Raw genomic sequence first — 15,229 nt, forward strand, 5'->3', positions numbered from 1 at the left:
TATGTCAGGCATATCAGAAGTCCAGGGAGGCCAAGACTTGATCTAGTGCTGAGCCATAGACATGCCACCACCCATGCTTGTGGTCAATACACACAATGTTGATGCAAGAAGCCAAGTATGCACATGCACAAGCGACATAATAATTGTAGTGGCTTTATGCTGATGTAACTTGTGTCAGCAAAAGTCTGTTGTGTAGACAAGCCATTAGATGAGAACAACTTTTAATCCTAGCTGAGTAGGGCTGGATTCAAACTGGTGACCTTCAGATGAAAGGCTCTATAGCTCATTAACAATGCCCAGAGGCATCCTGTCTCCCAAAAGCGCTAACATTATATTTTCAGTAATGAGGCTTACTTTTTGGAGAGTTTATTTAATAACATTCTGATCTTTCTGAGCTTGCACAGACAGGATCTTCCACTCTCTTGGATGCACAGGCAAAATCTCCCACACAATGCTGTCAGTCACACACAAATTAAATCTGTCACATCTTGTTCTTAAAAGGACCACTACTATTAGCCAGCTACAAATAATAAACATGCTACAATAACAAAAAACAAATATTAGCACATCTAAATTTGTTTTTACATACAAATATTTTGCAGTATAAAATCACTCCCAGAATGATGTCAGTGTCCTCATCCTAACTCTTAGTATTAAGAGGGTTTGCACACACATCCTTCAAATGCTTAGCACAAACCAACCTATTTCAGCTATCGGAGTAACCAGTAAGGTAAGACATGCTGTTACATTATATCTGGACCACTCCACAGAAAGAGACAACACACATTGTGAGTGGGTCACACAAATATTTGTAAGACAGCACAGTGCACTGGGCATCAGGATTCTTGGCTTCTCTGTTCCTGGCCCTGGAAGCAAATTGTGGCCTAGTGGTTACAGACAGCACCACCAAATGTAATACCACCTCTGTTTGGGTTATCTCCAGGGGATTGAACCTCTGGAGGTAAAAGCGTGAGTTTCTGTTCTTTGAACTAAAGAACAGACTCTCTTATCACAGAAGCAGTAGAAGAATTATTAACCTCTAAATGTGATTAGTTGCTAGAGGGTGACTGTCATGGTATAATTCCCCACTCTGAACCTTAGCATCCAAAAGATGGGGTACCAGCATGAATTCCTCTAAGCTCAATTACCAGCTTAGTACTTGCAGTGCTGCCACCAACCAGGAATTCCTGTGCCTGGTACACTCTGGTCCCTCCAAAACCTTGCCCAGGGACCCCCAAGACCCAGACCCTCTGGATCTTAACACAAGGAAAGTAAACCCTTTCCCTCACCGTTGCCTCTCCCAGGCGTCTCCTCCCTGGGTTACCCTGGAAGATCACTGTGATTCAAACTCCTTGAATCTTAAAACAGAGAGGAAAATCCACCTTCCCCCCTACTTCTCTCTCTCCCTCCCAGACTCTCCCTGAGAGAGAAAGTAAACCTAACACAGAGAGAAAATTAACTTCTCTCTCCCTCTTCCCTCCTTTCTCCCCACCAAGTCCCTGGTGAATCCAGACCCAGTCCCCTGGGGTCTCACCAGAATAAAAAAAACAATCAGGTTCTTACACAAGAAAAGCTTTTAATTAAAGAAAGAAAAAACAGTAAAAATTATCTTTGTAAATTTAAGATGGAATATGTTACAGGGTCTTTCAGCTATAGACACTGGGAATAACCTCCCAGCCTAAGTATACAAGTACAAATTAAAATCCTTTCAGCAAAATACAAATTTGAACTCCTTCCAGCCAAATACACATTTGCAAATAAAGAAAACAAACATAAGCTTAACTCGCCTTATCTACCTAGTACTCACTATTCTGGACATATAAGAGACCGTATCACAGAGATTGGAGAGAAACCTGGTTGCATGTCTGGTCAGTCTCAGAACCCAGAGAGAACCACCACCAAAATCTAACAGCACACACAAAAACTTCCCTCCCTCAAGATTTGAAAGTATCTTGTCCCTTGATTGGTCCTCTGGTCAGGTGACAGCCAGGCTCACTGATTTTGTTAACCCTTTACAGGCAAAAGAGACATGAAGTACTCCTGTTCTATTAACCCTTAACTATCTGTTTATGACAGTGACACAGAATCACACACAGTTAGTTTTGGTTACACAAGCACTTCCTTTGACATACTCCTTCTGAAAGACTGTGTGACAAACAGGAAGAGACTTGACCCTATTAAACCCTTGGGTTCCAGTCCGAACTCAGCCTACGGGTAGTGACCTTGTACAAGCTCTCAGTTATTTTATCTTTGAAATAGATGAATAATAGCTACCCTCAACCTATGAAATCTCATCTGATAGCAAGGGTTATGACAGGCACAGAAATATGTAGAGCTGCTACTAGAACTAATGGTAGATTGTTGTGGCAATAGCAGCTACCATAGCTTAGAGCTAAGGAATCTGTCCCAGTGGCATTATTCTGAGCATACAGCCTAATGACTCTGGCTGTGCACCCATTTCCAGGATCTGGCTGTATGGTAGTATTAAGCAACGTGATCTAAATTATGTTCTCAGATATATGTGGGAATCTGAGGGCAGGATGTGGCCCCAGATCTATTGCCTGCAACTTGTTTTCATTTTAATAAATAAAATAGTTGCATTTAAAATAGTTGAAAGAGCAGCTTTAAATTGAATGGTTATCAACAAATGGGTTGAAGTCTAACTTCAATTTTTTTAAAAATAAACACTCTGAAACCTATTTTCCTGACAGCAACTTTTGCTGAGGACTAAGAGGGATACAAAAAAGTGTGACAAAGATGGAAAAGGAGCTAAAATAATCTTTCTGAACACTTGTGAATAACCACGAGAGTTGAGCCCCAAGCCTGAAACCTATTCTATGTGAATGGACTCCTGACTCTACACAGAGTCCCCACTGACTGTGAATGGAATAAATTGTAGGATCTAGGCCTTAGTCATAAAAAAGCAAACAGGAGTGAGGCAAAATGTATCACTCTCCCATGTAGCTACACCACAAAACTAGGTCCAGGAACCTGATTAAGAATATAACATTAATTTTATAGAGTTACTTCTTCCTCTGCGTCACCCAGCGCGTTTTAACTTTCTTTTAGACTTTACGGGTTGTAGGCTGTGTACTGCCAGTTGTGTCCTGTGCAATGGAAGGCATGCTGTCATAATTCATTCTAAATCAAATAAACAATAACAAATAGATGGATTTCAAAATATTGTACAGTATGTCTTTAGATATGGTAAAAAAACAAATAAAACACTGGAAAATATATAATTACACCCTTGGATTACCAAACTGTAGTTCAGAGACAGGGTCACTTGACCTAAAATAATTTTGTACTATTGGCTTTCTACCTGCTCACTAGCATATGGAATAGATTAAGCCAGAGTTGTCTGACCTCGTGAGGCAATGAGTACTTCATCTTCCTGAGTCTGGTGGACAAGGACAAAGTCAAAACAAGAATGAAGTTGCAGAGTTTATTTATTTCTGTCTCCTTCAAATAAGTGAAGTTTAACATAAAGAGTCAGAGGATTAACATGGCACATAATAAAGAGTACCTTAATAAGCAAGAGCCATAGTAATACAGCACTGATTCTAGAAGCTGAGGGACGGGATTGCATGTTGCCATTTCACCTGAAAATCAAGCTCTCTGTCATACTCTGCTCTCAGCACCTCTTCCCCCTTCAGTTTGGCACCCACACTGACCAAAACTAACATTGCACTTCAATTAATCACCACAAGCCAAACATTAAATAATAATACAACACATCAACTATAATTTATCTAAAGAGTATCAATTATACCACATAAAAGCTGTCTACTTATAAACAATCACTAGAATCTGAGCACCTTCCAATCACTAATGAATTTAGTTTCACAGCACATCTGTGGTGTCAGAAAGTTATTTCTCTCCCCATTCTACAGATGGGGAACTGATGTACAGAGAAATGAAGTCATTTGCCTAGGGTCACACCAGAAGTGTGTTGTAGAACCAGGAGCTGAACCCAAAATTCCTGCCCTACATTCCATACCTTAAAACCCCAGGGCCATCCTTTCCCCATCAATTAGAACAGAAAAGCATTGGTAATTCTCATGATGTGGCACACTGTTGGCAACCAGAACCCTATATTTGAGGCATTAAACATACTGCACATTTGGTGCAGCATTTCTGTCACCTTTTCTTGCTCTTCTGAAGCTTTTCTGCTTTTCAGGAGGCAACGTATGGCAAAAACATAGTAAAAAGAGTGCATTAATAAAAATAGTTACAATATTTTCAAGCATCCTTTGAGGCACCAGAAGGAGTGGCCACCGTTATATAAGTAAATACATCATTTAAAAATGGATGCTGTAGACAGAAATTAAAACCTGAGGAACTTTATCATTTTCATTTATCCAAGATGGTGGTCTTTAATATTGCTGTAGCTTTGCAATTAGTAAGAACAGGATCGGCTCCCTCTGTGAACTAAAATGTAAAACCAACAGCAGAATAACTAACACTGCAGCATATTTAGGATAAAGCGACTTTTAAAAGGTACAACTAGACATATTTAGCCCCACAGCCACCCTTGCAGGTGGCAGGAGAGCATACTTTTCTCCCTCTCCAAAGAAGCATACGGTGCTAGCAAAGAGGATTCACCCTAGTGAAGGGCAGCACTGGTTCCTGGGAGAGGTGGTGCCCATTCTATAGCTATACCAGTCCCCAGGCCCCCAGAAGAAGCAGGGCTTGACAGCAACAGGGCAGCCACTCATATAACTTCTGTCTCCAGAGAATTCTATGAGAACCCTCTGAACCTGTAACATGGCCCCTGATTTGAATGAGGTTCAGCTATGAGAAAACCAAGTCTTATGAAGCCCAAAGATTTTCCACTTCAGAGCTTGCAAACTCAAGCCGTCTCCATGTACTTGTAACCCAACAACTGGATCTAACCTAGACGACTTACACAACTTTTTAAATACATATACCCTATGTTGTATTAAAGAGATATTTACATTGGGCTTAATCCTGCAAACACACATGCTTAATTTTGCTACAATGAGTAGTCCCACTGAAGTCAAAAGGGCAACTCACAATAGTAAAATTAAGCACGGGTATTTGCAAGATCGGGGTCAGTATGTGCTCATTAATTTTCTCAAACTCATTTTTATACGAGGGATCACATACTTCAGAGCTTGTACAGGCTGAACTCATTGTACACATAGGGTTCTTCTGTCTGCCTCCAACCCCTCCCAAGCTCCCTGTGGACCACCGTCTCATCCCCATCTATTTCAGAGACTACCTGCAACTTCCCCCATTCCCTCCCTCACACCTGGGACTTGTGCACCCCCCCATTTTTCCCCTCACTCTGAGATAGGGTTTTTTGTGCCCCCCAAACTTCCACCACCACTGGCCAATCTCCCCCTGCCAGGGGTTCTATATGTGCCCCCTAGTCTCTCCACCTCCAGTACCTGAGTTCCCCATTCTCCCCTCATGCCAGCAGCTCTGTGTGCCCCCCATTCTCTCTCTCCCGTCCCACCTTCCTCCCATGCCAGGGGCTCTGTGTTCCCACTTATCCCCATATCAAGGTCCCCCAATCTCCACCCCCACCAGAGTTTGTGTGCTTTCCGTTCCCCCATCCTCCCATTCCAGGGTCCACCATTATTCCCACCTGTATAGCAGGGGTTCTGTGTGCCTGCCTTACCCCCCTCCTACCACACCATTGTCCTTCATTCCCCTCCCAAACCAGGGGCTCTCCATGCACTCCCATTACTCTCTTCCCCCACACCAGAGGCTGTCTCCACCCCCGCCATTTCCCCTGATTCTAGGACCTCTGTGTGTCCTCTTTCCCCACCCTTCCTGTACTGTCTCCAGTTCCTCAGTCTGTCTCCCTTCTCCATGCAACTGAGGCTGTGTGCCTGCCTCAACTCCCCAGTTCCCCCCATACCTTCCCATTGTCCTCTTTCTGTCCTGACCCCCACAAGATAAATCATTCAGGGTGTCAAGATGTTAAACTCTATTGGGAGGATGGGCAGAGATGAGCAGGGATATTGTTATACTGGAAAGTGTCAATGGATGCCATCAACCAGCTGTTTGATCTGTTGATCTATCTATGTTAACCAGGTGGCAGGGTCTTCCCCATTCCTCCTCTTTTGGTTTTTCAGTTTTCCTCAAAGTCAGTAGGGTTCTAGAGCCATTGATGCCTAGAACATCACCAGAAATTCTGTAATTGATCAGATTCAAAGTTCAAAAATTATTGCACTATAGAGAGACTTATAAAAGCCACCAAGTTGATTGTAAGGCTTTTGCAAGCTTGGCCGAAAATAATTCAGTCAGAACCCTTTGACAGATTGTCCCATAGAAACCTTAGCAATCTTCCCTTTTCACCGCTACCTTTAGCACACTAGCTCCAGTAGCACTAGTGAGCGTCTGGCTGCCACAGCACGTTCCCAGCTGCTGTGTAAACATCCCCTTTCTCTCTCCCTGTTTGAGATTTCTGCCGCTTTCCTGCTTCACAGAGCGCTGAAAGCACCTTCAATTTGCCACATCAAAGGCAGTGTTCTGCCACATTCTGCTGCCTTGCAGGATGATCTGCCTCAACGTATAGGAATAGGTGAGCACAAAGCAGAATGTGCACAGGAACATGCCACCTCCTAGAGAGTGCAATAACCAAATGAATTGTTATTTGAAAGCACATAAGGACTGCAGCATCCACACACTTCCTTAGGGAGAAAAGGTTCTTACCTAAAGATCTGACAGCGTTCACATTGGGCAGGTTTACACTACCACTTAAGTCAATCTAACTTACCTTGCTCAGGGGTGTGAAAAAAGGCTCATTCCTCCCTCAAGCAATGCAAGTTTCATACTGTCCGCACCGGCGCTATGTCGGCAGGAGATGTTTTCCTGCCAACACAACTTATGCTTCTCACCGAGGTGAAGTAAATATGCTGGCGGGAGGTCTCCCATTGGCACAGTGCATCTTCACCAAACATACTACAGCAATGCAGCTGCATCAGTGCAGCTGTGTTGATGTAGCGCTGTAGTGTAGACTAGCCCTGTGTCAGGGTGTGTTTGGAACCTGAATTAGGCAGCTAAACATTTACCCAGACTTATCCCTTTCAGAAAATCAGAATAAATTGTCCTGATCCTCCAACCTTTTAATTCATAGTGATAGTGTCTTGTGTTTCGTGTTGTTATCCAAGGCCACAGCAAAACTGACCTAACTTCTTCTACAAGATCCTTGCATTCTACAGCACTTCAGAATCTGCAATAGCCACAGATACACAGGAAAATGCAGGATTCAATCCAATGCTCATTGAAGTCAATGGGAGTGCTCCCACTGGGTCAGGGGCTTATGAAAATTAATATGAAAATAAATAAAGCAATTGATGCAGTACCCCTCTGATACTTAATTTGATATTAATTTAAATTCATTTTATGTTGTCACTACATTTTTAATCTTCAGATTAAAAAAAAAAAAGGTCAGAGTTTAAAAAGAATTTTAAAAAGTTAGCCGAATTCTGGGCCCACAACTCTTGACAATATCTCTTCCCTTCTAAACTCAGAAAAGCCTGGAAATTTAGAGATCAGGCTTCTTCCTTTCATCCTTAGTTCATTCTGCTCAGCCAATATGTTGCCACACATATGCTCTATACCAGTGGTTCTCAACCAGGAGTCCGGGGACCCTTGAGGGGCCACAAGCAGGTTTCAGGGGGTCCGCCAAGCAGAGCCGGCATTAGACTTGCTGGCACCCAGGGCAGAAAGCCGAAGCCCCACTGCATGGGGATGAGGCCCAGGGCCTCAAGTCCTGCCAAACAGGGCTAAAGCTGAAGCCTGAGCAACTGAGTTCATGGAGCCCCAGGAGTTGTCCTGCTTCCTACTCCCTGACACTGGTCACAGCTTTTATATGCAGAAAAACAGTTGTGGCACAAGTGGGCTGTGGAGTTTTTATTAGGATGTTGGGGGGGAGGGGGCTCAGAAAGAAAAAGGTTGAGAACCCCAGCTCTATATACTGGACCAAATACTTGTCCCACTGAAGTCACTAGAAGTTTTGCTGTGAACTTCAGTGGAAAGAGAATCTGTAACCATGCATCTCCTTAAAGTTAAGGACATGCTTAAGTACTTTGCTGGATCAGGGCCAGAGTTATTAGCACCTTGCAGATCTGAGCTCCACAGATTATAGACTGTAGTAACACAGATTTGCTTCACAGAAGTCTTGCACCTGTGGGTCTGGTTGCAGGGCGAGAATTCTAACCCCATTTATGTTGGGCATAGCTTGTTTATTCAGGCCTTGGACAAGGGAGGTTTAGGTTGGACATTAGGACAAAGTTTCTAACTGTCAGTGTGGTTAAACACTGGAATAATTTCCCTAGGGAGGTTGTGGAATCTCCATCTCTGGAGATATTTAAGAGTAGGTTAAATAAATGTCTATCAGGGATAGTCCAGACAGTATTTGGTCCTGCCATGAGGGCAAGGGACTGGATTCAATGACCTCTCAAGGTCCCTTCCAGTCCTAGAATCTGTGAATCTATAAAGCAGAAGTGCATCACCATCTAGACTGATCTACACTAGAAAAAGGACCAACTGGTGACAATAGATGTCAGTAACAGATGCAGATGATCAAGTATTGAACATAATTTATGTGCACGTGTAATCATGTTCAGCTGTTTCAACTGTACCTGTTGCAATCCATAATTAGCAATGAGTCATTTTTCTAGATATACTAGGTGTCGTAGATTGCAAATGTATATTTACAACATGGTTTACTTCATATGGCTCCTTTCACATCTGTGTATTCTGATTCCGTAGCACCATGACAAAAAAATCAAGTGAAAAAGTATCTGTGCATATGTATCTAAGTTTTTTCATTTGTTTTCTGCAGACTTAGTTCATGTGAAAGGTGCATAGGGCTGAAGCACTGTTTCCCAGGCAGTAGATTCATGTGATTTTTCAACCGTTATGTTCTTGTTTTTCAAATCTTCTTAAGTAGTGACTAATGGATACAATGAACACTGTACCTGCACATTTCACTTTTTAAAGGAACACTTTCAGAATAAAAAAATTTATCTTTGACATCAATAAAATATTAAAATAGAAAGAATCTTTAAAACTGATCTCTTTTTTTCTCCATGTATTCTTTACTTTTTTGCACTTATCTATGGTAGGACAATAAAATTAGACTAGTAATTTGTACTTCCAAGTTCTCATGTTCTCATATACTGCAGTGATTGGTTTGCAAACACTGAAGGAGAAAACCTGATATCCAAAATAAGCAGCTTTCCCTGTTACTTTAGAGAATTAATTCAGAGGAAAAAAAATGATTATCATTAGGTTTTGTAAAATTATTTTTCACAAAACCCAAGTTTGGGGTCTGAACTCCCTGACAGCTTTCAAATAATACGGATAAAAAACACTTACTGTCTGAAAAATATCAACCTTTGAATATTGAGGGCTGGCCCAAAGGGCTGCTATTCTACACTGGACTGAAAAAAAAGGCTCAGTTTAAATTCCATCCTGGCCCTAATCTTCTCCTCCTCAAGAGCGAAGGAACTGGGATTGTGGTGGAGATAACATAAGCAGGACTCAGTCCTGCAGCTTCTTACTTACATGAGTAGTTTATGTAGTCCCATTGACTTTATAAAACTATTGGGCAAGTAAGGATTTATAGGATTAGAGATAATGTTTTGTAGGCTCGATCCTGCATAGTGCTTAATGCTTTCTGGAGGGTGCTGAGCTCCGGAACGCAGCACTTCTCTGGAAGCATTCAGCACTTCATAGGAACCCATTCTTAAGGGCCAGCATGATCAAGTTTCCAAAGGAATTCCATCCAGTTCTCACTGACTGGAAGGCAAAGGATTAAAACAATGGGCTCATAAGGATTACATGGGAAACAAAGAGGAACCTGCACAAGAAAAACTAAACTTGTAATAATTTGGTAATTCCCATATCCTAAAAGGCAAACATATTTTTGAAAATGCTAATTTTCAGCTCATGGTAAGTATTAAAAACAGATACTGAAACTCCTACAAGCACAAGTTTTACAATGGAATTATGTCTAAATCCTTAACTCCTGGGACGTTAAGAAGTGTCATTATAGTCCATACTCTCTCTAATAATATGCAACCTGATACCTCCAGTTACTTCCTGTCTCCAAATCATCAGGAAGAGCCTTCAATTTCAGCTAAACCATAGCATCCTATAGGGCCGAAGGTGGAAGGAGGGGAGTGGGGTTGGACATCCTTCAAGACAGTTTTACATTATAGTGATCTACAGTAAGAGACTAGAAATACAAAATGACAGAAACCAAAAATATGAACCGTACTTTATGTTAATGTAAGTAGGTTTTTTTCAGCACACACTCAGAAGTTGTATTAAATTATTTACTATGTAAATTACACAGTGTGCTTCTTTATTAACAATCCTAGAGAGGTTTATATAATTGCATTAGAAATTTACTTTGTGGTTTTTAAATGTAAGTACACATAATATACTCTGTATTTTAGAGGGGAAGAGTTGAAAATTCACCTACTATTTTGTTGGCAAGTATTTCATTCTTAAATACACCAGTTAATTTTAAACAGTTGAATAGTCATAAATCAGCATGTTAATAACATAACTTTAGAGCCACTAAACTAGGCCAGCAACATGCTGTACTGCAAGGAGATATTGATAGAAAGAGCTATGAACAACCACATACCTTAACTGTATATTTTACTAAAGGAAGAATATTAGACCAGAGCTTTAAAAATCTAAGAACTCTTAAGAGGCTCATTTACCATCCTATTGATATTTTAGCTCAAGTGATTTTGCAATGAAATATTTCCGTTCCATTGTGCCTGTGGTATATGGATTTTGCTCTCTCTTGCTTTTGCTCCTTAGCTCTTAGTGTGAGCAGCAGCTCTGCAATGGCTGATTTTACGATTCTAATTCAGAGTCTCACTTTGGAGTTTATTTTATCAGTAACACCAATATTATAAAACGATCATGTCACAAGTAGGTTACACTCTGTTATGGTACAATAATCTCGGTGTGGCTGCATGCTTTTCAGAATGTTTCCACCACATGCCAGTGCCCTAAGTAACAGGATAAAATCAAATCCAATTATAGGCAAAGATTTTGAAGAATACTTCTATTTTATTTATTAAAATATAAATATGTGTTTGTGCCCAAATCACTGAGGAAGAAACAACATGGAAGATGATCATGCGGAACACATAGGATGAAATTCACCCCTCCTCTCACAAAGCCTGGACTTTGTGGGCCTGATCAAGTGTATTGAAGTCAACTGAGGTCTTTCCACTGACTCCCAGGGGCTTTGGATCAGGCACTGTGTAAGGAATTAAATACGGACTGGAAAGATGGCATTTCCTCTAAACTGTCACTTGCCTATGGGCTGGAATAAAAAGTCCAGTCCCCCTAAATCTATGTACTCTATGCTGGGATTTCAGTTGCTGTATCTGGGTGTTTGTGGATCCTCTAGCCTCAGCCCCAGCTATCCCTCTACAACCCTCTCCTTCGTATTTGCAGCCAACCAAGAGTTCACCATGCACAGTTGTTCCACCCACAGCTTGCCCCATTCTCCACCTTGTACAGTCCCACCACAGGGATTAAGTCATACACAGGCCCTTAGCCAGCTCTCTGCATGTGGGTGAGTTTAACTTAATGTAATTTCATATAAAACCTAATCCTTTAGTTACTGCACACTCAAAATTCCCACTAGCTAAATGTCCCTGTCACAAAGTCCTTGCTCAGTCAAACTTCCCTGTAAGTCAATGGGAGTTTTGCCTAAGAACTGTAGTATCTGTACCCAAATAAGAGTTGGGTGTGTGCAATAATGCAGAGTTGGCGTCAAGTTTTTCAGAAAATGGGGAATGACCAGAAACTAAGGGCCTAATTCTACTGTCACACTTACATAATTCAATGGAGTTATGCCAGCGTAAAGCTACCATATATGAGTGGAGAACCAGGCCTGAAGTTTACTGAACACAGTGGAGTAGTATAGCCCATTATCTTATCCTGTTACCTACAATACAGCAGGCTGTGGAGCATTTCAAAATGTTTTCTCTTTTTTGACTATATGAATGTATCATTTTAAGATGCATTCCTAGCATGTTTCATGCTTGCTGAGTTTCCACACGGAAAAGATAGGAAAGCTATGGTAGTCTGGTTTTTAATTTATGTTTGCATCTTAAGACCTGTCCATGACTTGATGTTAAAAAAACAGTTTAAATGTTTTCTATCTTAAATATGTGCACTAATATGCTGGCAAATCAGTGATCTGAAGTTATTTTTATATCCCCAATCACAACAAAATGTAACGTCACAAGGTGATATAGTGGAAATGGAAAAGATATGGAAAGACAAATGATGATGCTGATGAAAAAATACAGAAAGGAAAAAATCAACAAATAGAAATCAAACTCTAAACAGCAAAATATATGTTTTAAGTTGGTCAAGCTTGCCAAATATATTTAAACATGGGTTCTTTTCTCTGTCTTTTCAAATGGAGCAGTTCAAATTCTGAGGAAAAACTGCTAAGTTTTTGCTACATTGAAGATATTTGATAATAAGGAAGACGGGGGAGTGATGGTACATGGCATGGAAGGATTTTTTTTCCAGGAGAAGCAACCTACAGAAAATTAAACAAACACCTCCAAAGATCATTCCTGCCATAGCCTAGAAATAACACTTAATTCTGCTTTGTGTATTCAAAAATAAATAGATCTACAAAATGTAGGCCCTGCATTACTAGGAGTGAATGTCTCCAGCCCTTCCCTCTGCCATGCACACACACTAGCAAATACAGCAAGAGATTTTCATGTAGTTTTTGGCAAAAAGATCATGGTACCTTGTACACTAAAAATACTGTAGGGAACAATACATCAGTGGCTAGGTATGAGGGGGAACAATATAGCCTCAGAGGTATTTTCCATCTCTAACTTCTACAATTCTGTTATCCAAAAGTGGATCCTTGAGTCTTAATCATGCAGTCCTTTCTCAAATAAAATATCTATTCATTTCAATGAGAAGGTAGCCTGCCAGAGTACAGAATGCAGGATCAGGCCCCAAGCAGGAAAACAACCCGCTACACAGGTCTCAACTGCAGTCTGGCTCACAATGGCTGAAGTTGAAAAAACCTCTTGCACCCACTTGTCAAAGCCCCATAAATAATATCATGGTACAACATTTGCTTACAACTAGGGGGAAACGAGTGTGGTTCTGCATTCACATTCAGACTCAACATTGCATCCTTTCTCGCTACCTTACAGAAAAGGAGAATGTGCAATAGGAGCTTTGTACACATACTACCCAGTGAGGAGCCAGTCCTCATTCTACTCTGTTAGAATGCACTACTTCCATTTAAAAAAGCAAAGAAAACAAAATGGTCAAATTTTTGATTTGGGGACAGAGTGACCCATCAAAATTTTCTGTTTGCATGAACAGGAAGAACATATATAATTGGGACATAAAGAGGCCCTAATTAATGTATTGTCTAGAAGAGAGGTGGGATATGTGTGGTGTGGTAATTCTTTATTGATCTGTAACAATCTGTAAAAGAGAAGGATAAAATGATAGCTGCATGTACATTACTGCCTCTCTCAAGAAAAATGTGACAGAGAATTTTCTCTTAACACATTGGCCTTGTATTAAAATTAGCACTATCTGTGTGCTATACTGCTTTATTATCTAACTTATTCCCAGGAAAGTGTACCAGGGGCAATTAAGATTTATAATCTAAATGGTTTCGAAATTATATCTCTGGGAAATCAAGTCTAAATTAAATCACGATCACATTTTCCTACTGAGCAAGTGCCTTTCAATGCAGAGAACTTCTCCTCTTACAGATTGCTCAGAATCTTTCCTTAAGCAAAACCTCCTTTCCTATTGTTAGTGTCCTTCTCTTAAGGATATGACTAAAAATAATGGTTACTGTTGAGACTTGCAAAAGAGATGCTGCAAGGAAACTGTGAGCATCATTTCTGCAAGCCTTAGAGGAAAGCAACACAAAATGTAAGTGGTTCTCTCATATCTACATACTAAGGAGATTCTCAGTCTCTTTACCTATACACACTCTCTCCCTCCCTGTCAATAGGGAGACAAATAGACATATACACATACAAAAAATAAAAATGATTAATTATATAAATTCTCTGGTACACACATGTATCGTCTGTGTGTATGCACAGAAAGAGAGAATACACATACACAAGCATAATACAGTATTACAATATAAAGAAAATTAAATACAATTAGAGCTGGAGAGACAGACAGAGGGTTTCTTCCGCGTTTCTGCCCAGATCTCCGGTGCCCAGCAGGTTCCCCTCCGCTAGCTCGGGGCTCTCCCCGCGGGAGCAGTCAGTGCCCAGCCCCTGCGCTACTCACATGTCGGTGATATTCTCCCGCTCTGCGCTCCTCTCCAGGACCGGGAAGGACACGATGCCCGGCGCGGGCTCGCCGCACCAGATCCGCGAGGCGCTGCATGTGCAAGGCGCCGGGCAGGCAAGCAAAGCCCTCCAGGAGCCGAGCACCAGGCAGCAGAAGCCCCAGAGCCGGGCCAGGCCGGGCCCCTGCCACCTCCTCCGCCAGGACACCATGCTGCCCCGATCAATCCAGCGCTGCCCGCTGCCCCGACGGCCTCCTCCAGCGACCGTCCCGGCGTGTGCGGAGCCTCCTGGGCGCTTCAGAGCAGCTGGGACTCGGGCATCTTGCTGCGGGAGGGCTCGGTGCCGGTGCCGGCCACGACTGGGCTCACATGGGCTCGCTGGGCCGGGCAGGAGCGACGCCTCCGCTCCCCGCCGCCTGCCCGGGGCCGCTCGGGGCGAGCACTGGAGGCGGCGGAGCTGGAGGGGAGAGAGGCACCGGTGAGAACGGAGCCGGGACTGACCCAGCCGGCCCCCGCCCGCCCCCCTCCGGCAGCGTCGGGGGCAGGAGGAGAAACCTGCCTCGAGAGCTCAGCGCGGGCCCCTGACGTGCACCCGCGGCAGGGACCGTCCCCTCCTGGGCAGCTGCCCCTGCAGTGGGGACGCGGCTCCGGCGCCTAGCGCAGCCCGGGCAGCGGCAGCTCCTCTGCTCCCGATGATGCTGCAAAACGCCGGGCGGAGCGGGGAGCGCGCGGGACCCGGCGAGGCCGGCAGCGGGTCACCCGGGCGGGCTGGAGGCTGCAGGGGGGTGAGTGGCTGATGCTCCTACCTGCGGCGGCGCTGCCTGCTCCGGCCGCTGCTGCCTGAGGGACAGCAATCGGCGCGCTGCTGCTGCTGCTGCCGGGGGGCTCGCGGCTTCTGGCTCT

General features: G+C 42.9%; 1 protein-coding gene across 5 annotated transcripts in view; it reads right to left on the reverse strand.

The window, feature by feature from the left end:
- NTRK2 (neurotrophic receptor tyrosine kinase 2) overlaps positions 1 to 14,752 on the reverse strand; it is a 288,034-nt gene extending 273,282 nt beyond the window's left edge. For 2 of the 5 annotated variants that reach the window (XM_050945743.1, XM_050945742.1), the window contains exon 1: positions 14,326 to 14,752. In XM_050945743.1, coding sequence (XP_050801700.1) covers positions 14,326 to 14,537 — 212 coding nt within the window. In that variant the 5' untranslated portion in view covers positions 14,538 to 14,752. The remainder of the gene's footprint in view (positions 1 to 14,325) is intronic. The other 3 variants (XM_050945744.1, XM_050945745.1, XM_050945746.1) reach the window with 3 other exon arrangements.
- Positions 14,753 to 15,229: the final 477 nt, after the last annotated feature.

Source organism: Gopherus flavomarginatus, chromosome 3, assembly GCF_025201925.1.
Source record: "Gopherus flavomarginatus isolate rGopFla2 chromosome 3, rGopFla2.mat.asm, whole genome shotgun sequence".
Lineage (NCBI taxonomy): Eukaryota > Metazoa > Chordata > Testudines > Testudinidae > Gopherus > Gopherus flavomarginatus.